The sequence below is a fragment of the Cuculus canorus genome, chromosome 19 (assembly GCF_017976375.1).
Source record: "Cuculus canorus isolate bCucCan1 chromosome 19, bCucCan1.pri, whole genome shotgun sequence".
NCBI lineage: Eukaryota > Metazoa > Chordata > Aves > Cuculiformes > Cuculidae > Cuculus > Cuculus canorus.
In genome coordinates, this window is record NC_071419.1 from 3,249,042 (window position 1) to 3,269,304 (window position 20,263).

General features: G+C 54.9%; 1 protein-coding gene across 2 annotated transcripts; it reads left to right on the forward strand.

Annotated features, from left to right (window-relative positions):
- The first annotated feature begins 9,007 nt into the window (after window positions 1–9,007).
- DIPK1B (divergent protein kinase domain 1B) lies at window positions 9,008–19,854 on the forward strand. 2 transcript variants are annotated; one of them, XM_054084290.1, is made up of 5 exons: window positions 9,008–9,340; window positions 14,503–14,637; window positions 16,045–16,152; window positions 16,351–16,527; window positions 17,159–19,854. In XM_054084290.1, exons 1-5 carry the CDS (start codon window positions 9,236–9,238, stop codon window positions 17,969–17,971), a joined length of 1,338 nt encoding a protein of 445 aa, XP_053940265.1. In that variant the 5' UTR covers window positions 9,008–9,235; the 3' UTR covers window positions 17,972–19,854. The 2 variants fall into 2 exon arrangements, with proteins under 2 accessions (XP_053940265.1, XP_053940266.1); XM_054084291.1 differs by lacking the exon at window positions 9,008–9,340 and adding an exon at window positions 11,334–11,581 and having other exon boundaries at window positions 17,159–19,849.
- The last annotated feature ends 409 nt before the right edge of the window (window positions 19,855–20,263 follow it).

Here is a 20,263-nt window from a genome sequence, read left to right on the forward strand (position 1 = left end):
GAGGGTCTCCTGCACAGGCAGGGAGAAGGTGAGCAGGAAGGCACTCAGCAGGGTGGGAGAGAAGGAGAGCTGTGTCCATCGCCTGGCATCTCCGTGCAATACTGAGCAGGTTGCAGAGCAGAAGGAGGCTCGAAGTTGGGTGGGTGTGTGCTCGGTGAGGACCCCTGGGAGGCACCGAAGGAGGGATGGGTCTGGCTGCACGGCAGTGTCTCGCTCCCCGCTGCCTCACCACACGTCTGCCCTTGACTTCCTGCGGTGTCTTTGGCAACTCTACCCGTCAGCCTGCTTCTCTTCGCCTCCTGCCGAGGGACGTGTGTTGAAAGCAGCAGCTGGGTTTGGTGACATTAAAAGCAGGGGGAGCAGGAAGCCACCAGCCTGGCTTCGTTCTTATCCGTGTCAAGAGATGCATGCATATGGTTTGTGAGACCCCCCTAGGAAGGGCCGATAGTGCGGTCAGCACAAAACCGAGTTCCTGAAGCTCCTAGACGGCAACCGCTGCTGCTGGATGGTGCAAAGCAGCCTCACTGGTCAGGACAGTAAAGGGATCTACACATTTAATCTAAGTTCTCTAAGTCCATCCACCTATCCATTAATCCATCCACTGATCCATCCTTTGCCCTCTTCACCCGTCTCAACTAGCAGCTGGCTCTGCGAGATGTCTCGGAGCCTGGTGTCCCTGAACCTCACCTCTGTGCAGCTCAGGGCACATAAACCAGCCCAGCATCACAAGCCAGAGGTAGTTATGCTCCTGTAACTCGCTCCCGTACAGGCAGAGGTGGAGACTGATAACCTGGATCTTTGCATCAGTCAGCAAGGCTGCCCTAAGGGCTGACACCAGTAGGATGGCATCACTGATATCTTCTCCTGAAGGTGTTGCTCCGGCAGACACAGCAAAGAGGTCTGGCTTGGGCTGTGCTTCATTGCTGCTGTGCTCGCAGGCCCTGCTGCAGGCTGCTCGGCATGGCGAGGATAGTGGCTAAGAGCAGTTTGTGCAAAGGATGTGGGTGAAACCTGTTTCCACATCAGTTGTTTCAGCCTAAAAGAGCACCAGTGCACGGGAGGTGAAGGCCTCCCACCCTTCCACGTGTGCCCAGGGAACCCTTCCAGGCTCTCCCACGGCCAAGCCCACCGCTGTGCAGCCAGAGCTGCAGCCTGACCCCATGCTGCTGCATTGGCTCCTGGTGCCCTGTGGTCCGACTCCTTTTAGTTGCTGTGCTTTTAAGTAATACCACGTCAGCGCTCTTGTGACGAGGAGTAAACAGCCTGGGAGGAACCGGTCTGTTGACTCAGTGCGGCTCCAACGCAAGCGCTGCAGTTTCCTGCAGGACTACGTAGCGACAGGGTTGCACAAAACCCAGAAGCATGGGATTGCTAAACCGCCCTGGTGCTGGGGTTCCGCGTGCACAGCCTCCTCTGGTCATCGGAAAGAGAAAAACCCGAGTGAGTCTGGCTCTGGAAGAAGCAATTTAGAGAGAAACATAGTACAAAAGTATATGTGATAATCAGAGCCTTCCTTCCTGTAACCTTTGCTCTCCTGCAAATAACTCTGTAGAGGAAAGTCTCCGAGTTATCTGCTCGGCTGTTGGCTTCAGCCAGCTGTGGTTTTACGGCCCCATTTATCAGGAACTGGGGTGCATTGCAGGTTTCAGGCCCCAGGCAGCCCCTGCCAGCCCCAAAGGAGACACCCTGGGCTCTGCAGGTGCCTGGGGACACCCAGCCCCAGCGCTCCTAACACACCTAAAACCATTCCTCTGCTTTGCTTTTTAGAATTGCTTTCTCCGAGCTTGCCTTCCCTCTGCCTCTATAAACCCAAGCAATTATTTAAACCCATGTAAGATACAAGGCTGATTTAGCACAAAGCTTCTCCGCATGAGGAACGCCACACAAGCAGTCCCATCGTGTGCCAGGGCACTGCTCCTCTGGCTGTCGTGAGTCTGGAGATCAGTGTTTGCAGAGTCATAGAATCATGGAGGTTGGAAAAGACCTCCAAGATGACATCAAGTCCAACCAGCAGCCCAACACCTAAGTTTAGTAGTACCTACTAAACCATTTCCTGAAGTGCGACATCTACACATCCTTTGAACACCTCCTGTGATGGTGGCTCTGCGCAGCTCCTCCAGTGCTTCACCACTCTTTCAGTAAAGAATTTTTTTCTAATATCCAATCTAAACCTCCCCTGGCACAACTTGAGGCCATTTCCTCTCATCCCGTTCCTTGTTACTTGGGAGAAGAGACCAGCACCCACCTTGCTACAACCTCCTTTCAGGTAGTTAACTGCTTTCAAGAATCAGTAATAGCTTTTGGACTGAGGGTTTGGATAAGTAGTAGTGGAGCATGGACAACTCGCCTTCCTTTATCTGGAAAACAGAAATATTGGACATTGGGACTACAGACCTTGTGTCCTCTGTGGAACAGATCCCCATTGGGGCACAGTCTTGGGGCGTGAGTTAAGAGGTCAGAGGACCGGCAACATGAAGGCTTCTTCAGCAAGAGAAACTCTCTTTATCCGAGTATAATGAATCCAAAGGTCCACTCCTTTTAGTTTGACAGCAGTGTTGGTTGTCAGTAAAACCTGATATGGTCCTTTCCACCTCTCAGCCAAAGAAGTGTCCTTCCAAACCTTCAAATACACTCCTGGAGTAAAAGGGTGTACAGGCAGTTCAATTGCAATGGGTGCTCACACAAGACGATACCACTTCAGACTTCCTAAAGTCTTATCCAAAGATAAAAGGTAAACTTTTAATATTTTATCTGCTGCTACATGCCTCTGGTCAGCCCTTCCTGTTAATTTTACAGTGTGTGCTTTTCCACATAGTATTTCAAAAGGACTTACCCTTTCTCTGACCCTGGGGTAACCCTGATTCTCAAGAGGGCTATCGGTAACAATTCAGTCCCCTGACAGACTTTAGTAAGTTGCCTTTTAATGGTCTGATTCATTCTCTCTACCCATCCACTTGACTGAGGTCTTCACGGAGCTGTGTAAATCCCACTTGATTTTAAGGACTCTACACACCTCTTGTACTATATCTGATATTTCATATCTGAGGACATTCCCAAAGGCACACCAAGCCTCAGAATAACCTCTTTTAGGATTTTCACCACTTCTCTTGCTCGATTAGTTCAACGCTGGAAGCTTGTGGCCCATCTCAAAAAGTATCTACCAAACTCAACAACTATTTATATTGTTTACTCCTAGGTAGTTCAGAAAAATCCATTTGCCAACACTCACCTGGAGTGATTCCCTTTCTTACCTCTGCCAGGGGGGACTTAACCTGTATTTTTGGCATATTTTTTAGACATAATTCTCTCATGGTAGTAATGCTTTTTGCAATGGGCAGCATCTTTATTCCTACAGCAAATCTCTTCACATATTCCTCTAATGCCTCTGCTTTCGATTCCCTTTATTTGCTTTGGCGTCTCCCTTCTGATGACCTTTGCAGTGGGTGACTTTGACTTCCTTGGGCTTCTTCACCGCTTAGAGACCACGTATATATTTACTTTTCTCCCTCCTGATAGTTCCAGTGCTCAGGTGAAGGAGAACCTCCAAGCACCCAGGATTTGTGCAAACCTGAATAAAACAAAGTCTCTCTCTCGGTGATGCAGTTCTCAGCTGATTGCACACTGGGTGGTGGATCTGACTTTTTGGACAACACTGACTCTGTTGAGTGCCAACGGCAGCGTGTGCCGAAGCGTGCCTGCTGCGGGCACCACTGGAGCAACCTGCTTCTGAGCCATCTCCTCATCCCTTCCTCTCCTGCTCCCTTTGATCCCCTTGCTGTGGACGTGCAGCTGTAATTACAGCAAAGATGAAGATCCTGTTTCCCCAGAGAGCCGCAGTAATTACCACTGCACTGTGGCCCGCGAGAGCTGGAGCAGCGGGAGACTGGGGCTTTGGGAGTGGAGGCGAGATGTGTGCTGGAGAGGCAAGGGAAGCTCCGTGGGGATCTCCATCGGCTCCTTCAAAAGAGCATTTCCCTCTCTCTGAAGCATCACTCGGTACCTGCTTGTGGCAGGAGCCGTGCTCTCTCCCCACGCTCCTTCCAGCACACAGGCAGCGAGCAGCGTGCCAAACGCAGCGCTCTCAGGTTGTCAGACCTGCTGGAGAGGTGCTGCAGGGTGTGCCAGCACCCTGGGAAGCAGCAGTAGTGAAAGGCCTTTGGCTTAAGTTTGCAAGTGCAATTAAACATCAGCTCAGCTCCTGCGTCGTGGGGCCATTCCCCAAGCTGAGCTTAGCCCATGTGGGAGCCCACGGGCTCTCCACAGCCCCAACTTGCCCCAGGGCCACCGGCTGCTCGACTTGCAACAGTACAACCGGTATCCCCACCTCTCTGGGCAGTCGTCTTCGAAGAAGAACCCATCTTGCTACTGAGCACATCTCCTGCCCCCTTCTCCAGCTCTCCAAAGAAAAATGGGCTCCAGCCCCTGCACCAACTCTTGCCGGGGCTGAGCACAGGAGCAGCGTGGAGAAGCAAAATGGGTGTTGCCACCGCAGAGCAATGGAAATGTACTAAGAGGGAGCGGTGCGACTTGCGGAGCTTTCAGCACAAAGACCGTTTCTTTTGCAAACAACTCCAGTCTTGCCACAGGAATGAGCTCACATCCTGCCTACAGCAGCAGCACCGTGGGCTGAGCCACCAGGCAGGGGCTGAGCTCAAACAGAGGGTTGGATGGCTGAGCAAGCTGCCAGGATGCATTGCACCACGGCCAGAAGGCAACTGGATTTAGCAGAAGCATGGTGTGAAACTAGTACCCAACACTTTGGCCATGTGAAATTAGTAACTGGTGCCTTGGGCATACGGAATTGTGTGAGAACAGAGGGTCTGGGTGATTTGAGGTACCATGTAGGATGCTGGAGTACCTGAAATTGGATGCCACAAACTCCCCTTCTGGCCCACTCTCATTGTACAGTCTGGCAGGAGCTGCCAGGGGATTGCAACTAGCTCGGGATCTCCTCCAAGTGTCAGAGTCCAGCACAAGGTGAATTCTTCTCCTGGCAGGTCTCCCGGGCTGCTGAAAATAAAATGTGTGCGCCTCAGTGGGCTAAAATCCACACAGGGAATATGTCTCCATGAAACAAACAGTTTCTCTCTCTGTTTCCCCTGTTATTGATTAATGCCTCTTAATAACTCCAGCTAAAAAAAATCTTGTAGTTGCCGCCTGTCACAGAAGATCAATGAAGCAGCATTAGTGAGAGATATAGAGGCAAACTGTCCCGGGTGAGCTCTCTGCAAAAGCCATCTCTGGGAGCAGCTCTGCCGTCTGCTCAATCAATAGTTCATCATGACCTCTCCTTTTTGCTTGCTTTTTTCCCCCCCTTGAGCTAGCTGGGCAGCAAAGGCTGCTCCAAGCTTTCACAAGGACTAGATTATAACTATCCTGATTGATCTGATATGTAAAGAATAAAGGGGCCTCTTAAGCCAGCTGCCTGCAGCGGGAAAACTCAAGTGGCTGTGCAGACAGGGTCAGACCCTCATTAATTCCTGGATGCTCGGGACCCTGCTCACGCGACGCGTGAAACCTGTACCGTAGCGCTGGAGGGAGTCAATTAGTCCTGACAAATCCAATCTAGCTTGTCCCCAGAGCTTTCCCAGCCAGCTGCCTCCACTCCTGAGGCCTTTTCACAAGTTCATCACCATCAGAGCCACCATGCTCTACCCTTCCCAGCCCCCTTTTTGTGATACCTCCTTCTTTCTCCTGTTTCCTTTTCTCCAGAATTGTGGTGTGTGAGGAGGAGGAGGGGGAAGCCCTTTGCTGCTTCTCCCACATCCACCACTGTAGGATGCTGTAGGGAAACAGGAGTGCGTCCCAGGTGAAACAAGTGCGTGCATGCATGGGATCCTGGGCAGAACGGGTGAGGAGAGGTCTCCTTTGCTCAAGCAGCCACTGTCTTCTTGAAAACTCTTGCTTTTTTTGCACATCAGGACTCCCGAGTGGAGCCTCTCACCTGCAGCCGTGGGGCTTCAATAAACAGGAAACACCTGGATGATAAATGCTGACTTAAAACACCCGGAGCTGTGTGTGCTTTCTCCCAGTACAGCCCCAGTTAGAGGTGTTGCAATGTTTCACGGCTCAGGTGGCTATACAAGCCGTAGGGATGGATGTAATTAAATTCCTCCTCCATGTTGGTGCAGCTCTGGTGGCTTAATTGCCCTGGTTTAATTGGTGTAGTTCAGATATGGAAAGCCCAACCCTTCATTAACACATCAGCACGCTGGGCATGACCCCAGGAGGCTTTCGGGGTGTCTGAGAGCACCTTAACAGCACTCGCAGAGGAAGGGACCACCAACCAACCAACCAGCCTTTGCCTGGCCTGTGCTGCCCTGGCTCTTGTCATCCCGGGAGAGGAGTGCTGAGCGGCTGGCTTTGAGCCGGTGTGCTTTTGGGTGCCATCCCTCTCGGAGCACAATGGGCTGTGTGTGTCCACCCGCTGGGGCTGCTCATCCCACCCGTGCACCTCTGTCTCCTCCGTGTCCAGCTGAGCCGTGTGCGTGCTTCCGAGGAATGGCCACCTGGCCAGTGCTGCCTTTGGGAGCCAAATATCCAGAGAGACAGCCACGTCCTGCCTCCAGCTTTGGGTGGGGGGCAGTGGGGTGGAGATGCTGCCTGCGGGCATCGGTGAGGAAGGAATCCCCCAGGCTGTGTCTCCTTGTGCAAGCCGTGATGATGAATAATTCCATAACCAGCTAAGCCTGTGCAGGCATCTGCTCGCTCAGCCTCCTTGTCCATGCTCCTTTAGCAAATTCCTTTCCCTCCTCGGCTGGGGAGAGCCTGGGGTTGGTACATGACAGAAATCCTAATGAGAGCAGCTCCCCTGCCAGCTCTGGCCATAGCCACCACCCTTTGCCTTTAACCCCAGCGCTGCCTGCAGGGCAGCCCATCTTCTGCTCAGTGCCCTCCGCAAGTGGCAGGGGGGGCCCTGGGGTGTCCCTAACCCAGGTGGCTGGTGGTGAATAGGGGAATGAGCCCCTCCAAACCATCCCCAGCAAACCAGGAGCTCTGTGGGGGCTGCACGCCTGGCCCCAAGCGTGCAAGAAGCATTCAATCTCCCCCTTATTCCGTAGTGCTTAATTACAACTAGTAGGGACTTGGAGAGGAAGTGGAGGGGGTGAGCGTAGGACAGATTGGAGGGAAGATTGTGCTGGGGGTGGCTGGGCTGTCAAGCCAGAAACACAAGAGCTGATTAGCATTTCTAATTATAACCGTTGCGCTCAGCCCCATCAGGGCCCGTCAGGCAGAGGCAGCTGATGGTGCTGTGCAGAGCCAGCTGTGCATGCCATGCAGGAAACACGGGCGATCAGCCTCAAATCCTTAAAGGATGCACAGAAAAGAGCATTAGAGCCTGGATCCATCATCTCCTGAGCTGCAGCAGCATCAGGGAACGCCGGGCGCCTTCTCAACCCCAGGGGCAGAAAACCCTCTGAGTTGTGGCCGTGGCACTGATCCTGACAGCATCGCTCAGAGATAGGCGGGCGTGGGCAGGGGGTGAGTGTGGGTCCCTCTTTTGGTTCTCGGTCCTGCAACCCCCTGATAGACAGTGGCTTTGAGCACTGTGGGCGATGGCACGGGGCCTCGCTGTCCCCTGCTGTCCCTGCCACCGACATCCCACCCCGAGGGAGGCAGGTGGTAGAGGATGCTCTGGAGGGGACAAAGGGATGGGTGGGTGCAGGTGCTTGTGAGCACGAGGTGGCAAGAGAATTTATTTGGTATTGAATAGCATTCTCATGTAATCAGGTAAATATTGCAGCGCAGCTAATGACGGTGAGAGGGCTGTTGGATATCCTGGGAGCTCCAGTGTCCGGAGGGCACAGTGCTCTTGGGGATGTGCCCACAGAGCCACCGCATGGCTGAGAAGGGATCAGAGAGAAGCGCAGGGCTTTCGTGGGCTCAGTAGCCCGAGAGAAACGGAAGCAACTTAATCAAGGCAGCAAGTGGAAGGTTCCCAGTGAGAAGATTGGCTGCTTTCAGCATCTTGATGGAAGAGAAGCTCAATGTGAGCAGGCAATGGGCTGCATCCAAAGCAGTGGGACCAGCAGGGCGAGGGAGGGGATTCCGTCCCTCTGCTCCACCCTGGAGAGACTCCACTTGGAGCCCTGTGTCCAGTTCTGGAGTCCTCAGCACAGGAAGGACATGGATCTGTTACAGTGAGTCCAGAGGAGGCCACGGAGATGATTAGAGGGCTGGAGCACCTCCTGTACAAGGATAGGCTGAGAGGGTTGGGGTTCAGCCTGGAGAAGAGAAGGCTCTGGGATGACCTTAGAGCAGCTTCCAGTACCGAAAGGGGCTCCAGGAAAGCTGGGGAGAGGCTCTTGATCAGGGAGTGCGGGGACAGGATGAGAGGGAACAGTTTTAAGCTGAAAGAGGGGAGATTGAGATGAGATCTTAGGGAGAAAAGTTTTGCTGTGAGGGTGGGGAGGCCCTGGCCCAGGTTGCCCAGAGCAGTGGTGGCTGCCCCATCCCTGGAGGGGTTCAAGGCCAGGTTGGATGGGGCTTGGAGCAACCAGGAGTGGGAGGTGTTCTGGTCTATGGCAGAAGGTGGAATGGGATGAGCTTTAAGGTCCTTTCCACCCCACCCCATTCTATGATCTGTGTGCTGGCAGGTCTTGGGGTACCCCTTTGCCCACCTCCATCCACAGGGAGCGGCTCTGATGCCTCCGTGCTGCTGGGAGCCCAGCCTGGCACTGCCGGGGGAGTTTTTGGGGAGGGGAAATAACCCTCGCACAGCGTCAGCCCAGGCTGGGGGTAGCAAAATGGGCATCACCAGTGCCAGGTCCTTCGCGTGCCTGAGATATAAACGGCAGACAGGCACCGTGGGGAGAGATTCTGCTGCCCTTGTGCATTGAATATAAGATATAATCACACCTGCAGAATTTTATTACTCTTTTGATTGAATTAATTAATCATTCAGTGATAACTGCTCATTAGGCATTCCAACGATCAATACTAATCACTTAATTACTTGGCATATTACAGCTCAGGAAGGTCTGCTCGTTCCTAATTAGATTCTCCGGACAATCCACCCCTGAATGTTGGTTGCAGAGCCCTGCAGCAGAGATCCATGGCATTTCAAGCCTCTGTCAGCTTCGGCCCAGGCGTGACATCTCCTTTCTCCGATGAGGTTTTCATTTTACCTGCTTGCACCGTACTCAGCCATGGAATTCAGGAACACAGGGAGCTGGGACAGGAGGGTGAGCTGGGGAGTGCTTGCGGGCAGCAAGAATGACTTTGTGGCACCAGCATGGAGAGAATTTCACTGCAAGCAGCTGCCCTCGCAGGATTGATACCAAAAAGAATCCTTGTGCTTCATTCTCTTGAATCTCAGCAAGCAGGAGCTGCAGTGGAGGTGAGGGACAGTGCCTGCCACTTCTCAGCCTCCAGAGACGGCGCCAAGGGTGCTGGGAGACAAATCCCACTGAGGAAGGCTCAGGATGGCAGAGAAATAAGGAATGTATTGGTACTTGAGTAGAAGAGCTATGTCCCTGTAGCTGTGAAGGAAAGCAGCGTGTCACAGCGCTGGAACCCTCCTCGTCGTTACAGCTGGCTCTGCTCTCAGGCACCCAGCAACGCATCTTCTGGTCCCCGCTGCTTTCCAAACTACCAACCCCACTGTAAAAAAAAAAAACCACCATAAATTACCAAGGCTCTCTCTTTGACTGGGCTAATTAAAACTAAAAATAAGCTGTGTAAGCTCCAGAGAACCATTCTGGCTTCAGCAGGCTGTAAAAACCTGCAGGAATGAGAGCTGCAGGCAGGCGAGGAGATGTTAAGCGGGGCTGTTCAGTGAAGCAACGCTGCGGGCAGTGTCTGCTCGTATGGAGGTCACGGTGCTGTGCTGGCTCTGTGCGGCGTGAGAGCAGCAGGAACCTCCTCGGTGGTAAAAGGAGCAGCAAACAAGCTGCAGGATTTGGGGTGGTTTGATCTGGTTTTGGTTGCAATGCTCATTATCTGTCACTGCTGATCGGATGAGGCCAGCGGAGGCTTTTGCTCAGTGGTCTCTGGGCACACGACGCTTGACATCAAGCAGGTATGAAATGACCAGCTTGTTTTCAAAGGTCATTTTTGAGCCAAATTCAAATGGAAGGAAGTGATTCGAACCAGAAAAAGGGGACAAACGGATGATCTGAAAAATTACTAATAGAGAACGAGGAATTATCTTAACAATGGCCTCATGACTGACCCCTCCAGACAATTTTCCATCATATATTTGCCTCTTTACCCCCCGCTCTAGTGCTGCAGCCCCCCTGGCTGTCCCTGGCCTGTCTGTACACTGCTGACACAAAGCAGCCCCTGTCTTGTCTTGAGTTTCCCTGCTCAGACGTAAGGCAAACAGGGAGGGCAGACACGGCTGCTGCTGCTCAGCTTTAGGATTGAGAAGGGAGGCAGCGAGAAGGCGAACGAGCAGGGGCGATGGCTGGTCTCAGTCCTGGGGGGATCCATCCCCTGGGCTGTGTTCACAGGTTTCCCGCTGCAGAGTGAGGGGTTCTTCCAGGCTGACCCCAAAATACCTTAAATAAAACCCAAGCTGCTGGGAGCTCCCCTCTGCAACTGCCCCTGGGGAACCCCATGAGGGACCCCAGGGGGAATTCATGGATAGGTGGGACCTCATGCTGTAGGATGGGACCCCCAGGTAGGATCCTCAGGTAGGGGAGAGCCCCATGCTGTGGGGTGAGGCCACCGGGTGGGACCCCAGGGTGGGATGCTGGGGTGCGTGGGACCCCCGTGGTGTGGGATGGGACTCCTGGGTGGGTGGGAGCCCTGTGCTGTGGGGTGGGACTGCAGGAACAGATGCTCTGGTGGGTGGGACCCCAGGGTGGGATGCTCAGGTGCATGGGATCCCCGTGGTGCAGGATGGAACCCCAGGGTGCGATGCTGGGGTGGGTGTGATGCTCGGGTGGGTGGTACCCCGTGTTGCGGGATGGGATCCCCGGCGGGATGCTCGAGTGTGTGAGATGCTCGTGTGGGACCCCAGAGTGGATGTGATGCTCGGGACACCCTGTGCTGCGGGATGGGACCCCGGGCAGGATGCTGGGATGCATGGGAAGCTCGGGCGGGTGGTACCCTGTGGTGCGCGGTAGGAGCTCAGGGTGGGATGCTCGGATGCGTGGGATCCCCATGGTGCAGGATGGGACCTTGGGCGGGATGCTGGGATGCATGGGATGCTCGGGCGGGTGGTACCCCGTGGCGCGGGTGGGATGCTCGGATGCGTGGGATCCCCATGGTGCGGGATAGGATCCCCGGGAGGGAAGTTGGGATGCATGTGATGCTCGGGTGGGCGGTACCCCGTGGCGCGGGCAGCCCGGGGCCGGTGCGGCGGGGCCGAGCGGAGCCCCCCGCCCCCGAGCTGCGTGCGCCGCGCCGGGCGGAGCCGCGCTGAGCCCCGCGGGCCGGGCCGGGCGCTGCGGCGGGGAGAGCGGGCGGCGAGGCTCGCCCCTCCCCGGGCCCCCCTCCCTCGGCGGGGGCCGCGGCAGCCCCGGCCATGCCCCCCGGAGCCTGAGGGCCGCGGGAGGGGGGCGCCCGCAGCATGCGGAGGATCCGGTGGCTCGTGCATCTGGTGCTGGTGTGCCCCTTCCCCAAGGGCCTGCAGGTACCGGGGGGGGGGGGGGCACGGGGCTGGGGGGGATGCATAGATCCAGGGAAGGATGCACGGGGCTGGGGGAGGATGCTCAGGTCCAGGGGAGGATGCACGGAGCCTGCCGGAGGGGATGCACAGGTCCAGAGAAGGATGGAGCGAGTTGGGGGGTGGGAAGGCACGGGGCTCGGGGGGTGTACAGGTGCCGGGGGGAGGCACCGAGCCGCGGAAGGTGGTCCAGGCTGGAGCGGGGGGATGCATCGAGATTGGAGAGGATGCACAGACCTGGGGGAGGGATGCACTGGCCTGGGGAGGGAATGTTTCGAGCCGGGGGAGGGGGGAGGGATGCACCGGGTTGGAGGGGGATGATCCGGCCCAGGGGAAGCCGGTGATTCCCGGCTCCGCATCCCGGCACCGGCCGTGCACAAAGGGATGCTCCGCTGCAGTCTCCCCGCCGGCCGGTGCAAGGGGTTGGGAGACCTGGGCCGGCACCGGGGGGACCTGGGCCGGCACCGGGAGCCGCAGGCGGTTGCATAACCCGCTCCGCGGTGCTGGGGGAGCAGCAGCACCGGGAAGCACCTGGGCAGCTCACCCATCAGCCCGCACCGGGGAATGAAGCAGCCGATGCAGCAGCGCAGGGCAGGGATGACTCCTTCCTTCCCTGTCTTTCTTTTCCTCCTCTTCCCATCCCTGAGCTTTTGAGGGGGGAACTGGGAACCTGTCTCACTGGACCCAGCGGTGATGGGGATGCTGGTCTGGGTGTTTTCTCTGCAGCCGTGGGATGAGAAATCCTAACTGGAGCAGGTCCTGGAGCAGAGAGGTTCTTCCTGCTGGAAGGGAGAAGGGGGGTATGGTTGGGGGGTCTGGTGCACAGAGGATGCTGGCAGGAGGTGGGTGTGGAGCTGGGGCAAAGCCCCGGGCTTGCCGGGTGCGAGAAGGGCTGCACAGCGTTCGGAGGGTCCCCAGGACAGCCGAGAGCTGGATGGGTGCTGCGGCTCCTTCCCAGGGGAGAAGGGCCTCTGGCTGCTGAGCCGCCTCTGCAGGCTGTCTTTTCCAAGACAAAAGGCCTGAAGAGCGGTGGTGTGGGGCTGTGGGGGTGGGCAGGGGCTGGGGGATGGCTCTGGCACGGGAGGCAAAGCTGAGTGTGTTGAAGAGGGTGGGTGGGAGCTGGGGGTAACCCTTGTGCCAGGATTGCCTGTGCAATCATGCCCCGTAGGAGGAGGGTGACAGCCGTGCCAAGCTGCCCTGTCCTGGTCCCCATCCGCTGTGGAACAACCCCCTGTGTTCCCAAGAGAGCCACGGGGATGGAGCAGGATTTTGTGACGCTGCATCCATTTTGCCTTTGAACAGCTCTGGCCCCAAAGTCACTTCCAGATCCCTCAGCGTTGCCCTAAAACAAAACACAGGGACTCATCAAGCGAAGGGTGATGGCTTTGGTCCTGGCTGTCGTCCGAGGTGACGGGCAGGGAAGCCCCTGTGCCTGGAGACTGATGTCCTGAAGGAAACCTTAGCACGAGCTATGAATCTAAAATACTACCCAGAAGCTATCGTTGCAATGCATTGCCCACCTCCACATTTCTTTCCATCATTTAGAAGGATGATGAAGCCAGCACTCCCCGTGCTCAGGTCACCATCCTGACCCTTGTTTTGCCCCAGGAGCGTGAAGGATTCTAGGTGTGAATAAGCAAAAAAGGACATTTTGGCCATAGTGCTGCCCCAAGATGTGTCTCTAGTGGGAGGTCCATGGACCATTGCTGAGGGCAAGGGGCCTAACGGGTCACGTCCCCCCACCCCGGGCAGTTCTGGGGCTCTCCCTGGCCGTGGGCAGGTTCTCTGTGATGGGTGTCAATGAGCAGTGCTGTTGCTCAACAGGCAAACCGGGCATCGTGGCCCGCTTCACACTTCGGCATTTCCAATTAACATTGAGCCATCACCATCTCAAGGCTGATCTGCCCACTTTCACCCTGGCATGCTGATTCCTGTGCAGCCTGTTCCTTGGGGCCAGGGTGAGCCGAGCCACGGCCTGGAGGGCAGGAGGCTCCACCGCCTCTGGTTCCTGCGTGGGGAGAGCTCAGCAAGGGGTCAAGGAGGAGGCATTTTGGAGGTGGGAGCAGTTTTGGGCTACAAGACCCAAGCAAGAATCCTTGGTAGGTTGTAACGATGCTGCATCCGCTTGGAACCAGCCCCATCCTAGCAGCAGGCTGTGGTCTTGCCAGCTGATGTGGTGCAAGGAGAGAGGAGGGCTTGAAGGTGGCCACCTGGCCTGGCATGAAGCAGGAATTATCCGTAGAAACTGGAGAGAATATGGGGTTATTTGATGCATGGATTAATTCCCTGCTGTTAGAAATCTATGCTGTGTTGGAACAGGTCAGGTAAAGAACCCATAGAGCGGGGAGGCCAGATGGCAGCAGCGCTGCTGTTATAGGGGCAGAAATGAAGCCAGGCAAAGAAAATCACGCTGTGAGCTTCCGAGAGGTTTGCACGTCCTATTGCCCATGCGCTTCCAGGTCTGTTACTCACCCGCTCCCACTGCAGTGGCAGCCACCCGTGCCCACGGGGCCTCTGCAGAGAAGGGTCTCCCAAGCAGGAGGAGAGCGTCTCACAGCCCTAAGGGTGAAGGCTGTGGTCACAGAGGGCAGCAGGCTCTGCCCTCGCCCTGGCAGGAGAGTGGGCACAGCTCCTGGGCACAGGGATGCAGGGCAGCCGGCTCCTGGCAGCCCAGCGCTGTAATCTCCCTGCTTTTAGGGAATTTTAAATGACCTACTTGCAGCAGGAGTTGTGTAATAGGCTGGTGAATATATATATATATATATATATAAAAAGCTGAAGGTTTCACCAATGCTCAGGTTGGTTTGTATAGAAGAAGTCGCCCTTGTCCAGCCGTCACCGACCTGTGCAAAGCCTTGGCCTTCACCGGCGTTTTCTTTTCCTTCCAGAGCCGCCTCCCGGGCATCAAGGTGAAATACCTGCTGGTGGTGTGGTTGGGCATCTTCGTGGGCAGCTGGGTGGCGTACATGCATTACTCGTCCTACTCCGAGCTCTGCCGTGGTCACATCTGCCGGATGATAATCGTGAGTGGTGCCCAGCAGCCCCCGCGGCCGCGCTGCTCCCGGTTTGGGGTCTCGGGGTGAATGGGGCTGTGGGAGCCAGGCAGCATCCTGCACAAAGCTGGGCTGAGGAGCTCTCCTGGCAGCTGCTTTCCCAGCATCACATGGAGCTCGGAGCGGGAGAGGTGACCTTATCCTGCCGGGGCGATGGCAAAACAGTTAAACGAGATGTCAGAGGGAAGCAGGCCAGGCAGACGCGGGCAGATTAAAGTCTGTGGAGATGAGGTTGCAATGTCAGAGCGGGATGTGCGGGCAGGGCGAGCATCGTGCCAGCCCCCTCGGGCTCCACAGAGCCAGAGAAAAAAATGGGAGCAGCGAGTCCTCTCTGAAACTGCTGATGTGCCCTAAAGAAAGCACCAGCCTGCACAAACAGCCCTCCCCTCGCAGGAGCTTGGCTTGGTGTGTTTTTTCCCCTGCTTGGGGTTTGCAGCGGGGTGCATCCTGCTCCCCACAGCTCTCCTGGGACCAGCAGCCAAGCGGGAGCTGCTGTGTGTGCCCCGTGGCTGGGGAGCAGGTCGCAGGCTCTGCCTGAAAACGCCTCATTCATCAATCCCTCAGCAGAGAGGGGAGGCAGGAATTGCCATAACAACAGCGACGATCGTTTAATTTGATTTTCTGCATGACTCTGACCACAGTGTCTCGGGTGCTCGTTCCTGCTCTGAGCTCGGGGCTTAAGACGCCGTGTCTGGCTGTGTTCCCCATGAGTGGGTCTGAGGGTTAAATCCCATCCACATCGGGCTTGGGGGGAAGAGGGAAAAGATGCAGTGAATTTCTGCAGCTCCTGCTTCCAGCCCTGAGGCTGTTGTGCCCTTGCTGGGAAGCTGCAGAGCTGCAGCCTCTCCTGTCCAGGGATGCCTCCAGCTCCCAACCCAGCCTCCTTGCTTGCGGATCAGAGCCACCGTCTGTCCCTGTCCCCGCTGCCTGGCCTGGGGCCAGCCCGTTTCGCAGCAGCAGCTGCTGCTCTGCTGAGCAGCCTGAGCCCAGGCATCCTCAGCCTCGCCCAGCTCTGTGCTGTCTTCTTCTCCAGCCCTGGAAGTTCCCCTGGACTGAAGCACCTAGGAGCATGTCCCTTGTGGTCCCTCCAGCAGGGATGGATGGGATGTGATGGCATTGATGACGCTTTCGGTTACTCGTGGTAAATTGAAAACCAAAATGCCAGCCCTATTACGGGAATGGGGAGTGAGGAGTTTGGGCATGGCAGGTGATAGGAGCAGGGCTGGTGGCTGCACGGGAGGTTAGGGGAGCTCACACTCCCCCAGCTCATATGCTTGGGATGCCCCAGATCATGAGCTGTGGGACTGAGCCTGGATCTGTTGGACTTCTTTGGGAGCTGCTCCCACTGAGCTCTGCTCTCTGCCTTCTCATCCCCAGTGCGACCAGTACAAGAAAGGAATTATTTCTGGCTCCACCTGCAAAGAGCTGTGTGAGGAGCGCAGCCTCCTCTTCCAGCACTGCCTCTCCTCCTCTCCCACCCAGCAGGTAGGTCTCTGCTCCATCGTGGAAACCACCACACGGCAGGGGATGGGTGCAAGCACCAAACCTGGGAAATCTCCACCCACCCCCATGCTGCTCCTCGCCCCATCCCTGGTACCCACCCCAAATGAACCAGAAACCAGTTCTCTGCAGTTGCTGTTGTTTTCCTCTGGTCTCTGCCGTGTCCCCTCTTCTCTGCTGTAGGTTTACAGCGGGCTCTGGAGGGAGACGCAAGTGATTATCAAATGTGGCATCGAAGAAGCCTTGAGGGCAGACAGCCACCCAGACTCTGTGCCCAGGAGGGATGTGGTCCTCTTTGACAAACCCACACGAGGGACATCTATGGATGAGTTCAAAGAAATGCTTCTCAACTTCCTGAAGGTCAGTGTCGAGGGTTCCTCCAGGATATTGCAGGCCTGGGAATGCCACTTGTGAGTCAGAAAGACTAAATGTGTCTTTCTTTCCCCTTAAATGAGAGCTCCTCTGGCCCGTGCTCCCCCATCAGACGCTGGGCACGGGGCAGGGCTCCTTATCCTGACTGCAAAGCAAGTACCCGATTAGCCGAGGAAAACCTCTGTTCTCACACAGGGATTCTTATTTGCAAGATTTCAGTAGCAGAAACCCTGGAAGCTGCTGTTCCACAGCTGCGGGTGGCATCTGCACTGGGCAGAGCTTATTCACAAGCCCAGCGGCAGCCCCGGCAGTGCCAGTACCACTGCAGCTCTTACCCTGTGCACGGTTCTGCTGCAGCGCTGGGATGGCAGCGCTGCCTGGCTTTTGCTTTGAAAACCTTGCTCCCAGCTGGGTCTAAAGCAACCTGAAGGTGGGTAAAATTATCCTGGCCCTGAATCCATCCAACCATACACAAAGGTGTGGCACTGAATCTGCTTGAGCAGTGGCCGTTTCCTCTCTCCCAAGCTCAGCTCTTTGCTTCCTCAGTGCAGTTTTGTGATACAAAGCCTGAACACACAGAGCTACGAGGGTCTAATGCCACTTCTTGTTCTTTTCGCAGTCCAACCTGGGAGATCAGCCTTCTCTTGGAGCCTTGGTGAGCCGGATCATTGCCATGGCAGATGTGAACCGGGATGGGAAAGTGTCTTTAGCAGAGGCCAAATCCATCTGGGCGCTACTTCAGCTCAATGAGTTTCTTCTCATGCTCTCCTTGCATGAGAAAGAGCACACTTCCAAACTGCTGGGGCACTGCGGGGACCTCTACATCACCGAGAAGATCCCTCACACCTCCCTCTATGGAGTGGATGTCCCTCCCTTCTTCCAATCGCTGCTGCCTTCAGTTGTCCACCAAATCATCCACCAGTGGTTTGCACCAGCATGGCCCCACCGGGCTAAGATCGCCATCGGCCTCCTGGAGTTCGTGGAGGAGATATTCCATGGGACCTATGGGAACTTCTACATCTGCGAGACCGGCTTTAAGAACGTGGGCTACAATGACAAATACGACTTCAAAATGGTCAACCTGAGGAAGGTGGCAACGGAGATGACAATCAGAGGTTTCCTCAAGGGACGTCACTGTGAGCAGAACGTGGACTGCACCTACGGGAAGGACTGCATGGCAACGTGCGACAAACTCCTGAAGCAGTGCAAAAGCGAGATGGTGCAGCCCAACCTGGCAAAGGTCTGCGGGTTGCTGCAGGACTACCTGCTGTACGGAGCACCACTGGAGCTGAAAGAAGAGCTGCAGAAACAGCTCCGAACTTGCATGACTCTCAGTGGCCTGGCCAGCCAGATGGAAGTGCACCACTCCCTCGTGCTGAATAACCTCAAGACCTTGCTCTGGAAGAAGATTTCAAACACCAAATATTCCTAACGGGGGAAGCACAGCCCTGGAGTTTAGAATCTGTAATCACCAAGTCCAGCCGAGGGTCCAAGGCTTGTTTCTCCATCCTCTCCCCCACAGGGAGATCAGCATAGCTGCAGCCCCTTCTCCTCCATGCAAAACCAAGCATCATGACTTCCACCGCCCAGCAGGATCATCAACACAGTTGGGAAGAGCGTGCTGCGGAGCTGGGACACCAGGAGCCGGGCTGAACAGGCTGGGGGGAAGATAACACGGCAAGCGATAAGGAAGCGGAGCCCAGCTGGATGCATCTGTTTCTTGATTAACAGGAAAGCAGTGCAGAGAGATGAGAATGAATCATTCATGCTGTACTTGTCACATCTTTTGATGAACGTCTCTGATGTAAATAAATAGCTTTTACGTGAATCACACCAGTACATCAATAGTGAAACAGCAGCCTTTTAAGTACCAGCTTGCTTGTGATCTAAAAAGGAGAAAAAGGTAGATTTCCCTATTCAAAAATTCTCTCCCCGAGTGCCCGAGTCATCCATCAGATCCAGCTGTAACTTAGGAAGCAGATAAGCTCTCTTTCCCACCACGGAGAACCCTGGTAGCTCTTTCATTCCTTTTCAAAGTGCCTGACCCCAGACAGTGATGCAATGGCTTGTGTGAGGCCCACATCTGAAACGGGTATCACAGGCTGTCCCCTCTCACCCACTGTCTTTGGCAGCACGTAAGGCCAAAAATAGCTTAACAGCGAAGGGCTACAACGTGAACAACCCTGGTTACCATATACACTTTGTGTGTTACTTCCCACAACACTCAGAGCAGGGATAAGCCAACCTCTGGGTTTAATTCTCCTAAAACTAAGCTGGACTTGCACTGCAGAGGTTTAAGATTAATACCAGAATAATCCAGTGCTTCTCCAATTATTAAAATGAACTTCCAGGCAAGCCTTCAGCAAGTTCAGAGACGTTTGTTTGGCTGTGTAACTACTACCACATCCCTTAACTACAGCCGGTTTCCTTCAAATGCAGTTATAGCAACCTTTTAATGCAGGTAGAGGAAGAGTTTGTGTAAACCACCCACCTCACTCACATTCCTGTGGATCAACTGTATGCCAGCGCTCTTGCCGATGACTGCTTAGTGAAGTGGAGCGTGTATCTGAAGTACAATCCCCGAGACAAAACCCCATCTGACAGTGTATATAGCCTGGGAAGGCAATCGGTAGTGTCATGGCTACAAATTTATGAGCCCTTTGGAAGAGAGATACCAGTATTTCCTTCTATTAGTTCTATAGGATCATCATTACCTCTCAGTATTATTTATGGAGGGAATGTTTCAGTGTCAACACTGCTCTAAATCTAGCACAGAGCCAGTGTAGCTGACTTCCTGCAGGAGTTGGCTTTGCAACATAATTCATCAGTGGTAAGGTTGAGCATTTGCGTTTGAAGGGTGGGGAGTTCCTCAGCCGCTTCAAGTCACCCTTAATTCAGTACCAACACTGCAAAGGTGGCTCTGGCCTCACCTCAGGTGGGAATGTGCGCGGGAGGGCAACGGCGAGCACTGGAATTCAGCAGTGAGGCTCCACACAGCCACCCCAGCTCCTTGTCTGTCGTCCTGCATTCCCATGGCAACCAGCTCCACTGACAAATTAATCTGCTGCTATTAGAAAAAGGAACCTAACAATCAAGCCAAATCCTCTCCTCAGATTTTCAGGAAAGTAATTTTTCACTCTCCTGTCTGTGCTTGCAATCTATGAGTAAATTCTGTCCAGAAAGTGGCACCATTCTAAATCTCCACTGCTCCATTCCCCAAAAGCAGCATCAGATAAGGCAGCAGGTAAGCACCTACAAAAGAGGAAATCCACCTTGTCCCTCGCTTATCCACATAATCCTAAATACCAGAATCCCTTTTAGCATTTATGAACAATGAAGTGCAAGGAGGAACAACCCCCTGTACTTTGAAGAACTGACCGAGAGAGCATTATTGGAGGTGTTCCAGGCCAGGCTGGATGGGGCTTGGAGCAACCTGATCCAGTGGGAGGTGTCCCTGCCCATGGCAGGGGGTGGAACTGGATGGGCTTTGAGGTCCCTTCGATCCCAAACCAATCTGATTCAAATAAAGACACTTGGGACAACAACTGTCACATTACTTTGTTATTAACCTCCATAGCCCAGCAGTGGACATTCCCAGGAATCACCAGGGGCTCAAGCACCCCAAAAGCAATTTCCTTCATCACTAATAAAAAGCGTAAGGTTTCTGAGCTACACTACAATATGGAAGTGACTAAAGGCAAAGCTGTTTCACGCTCACGCCTTC

Coding starts and splice junctions, on each gene's coding strand:
- DIPK1B (XM_054084290.1), top strand. CDS start 9,236: ATGGAGAGAATTTCACTGCAAGCAGCTGCCCTCGCAGGATTGATACCA. Junction 14,638..16,044: donor ACATCTGCCGGATGATAATC/GTGAGTGGTGCC, acceptor TCTCATCCCCAG/TGCGACCAGTACAAGAAAGG. Junction 16,153..16,350: donor CCTCCTCTCCCACCCAGCAG/GTAGGTCTCTGC, acceptor TCTCTGCTGTAG/GTTTACAGCGGGCTCTGGAG.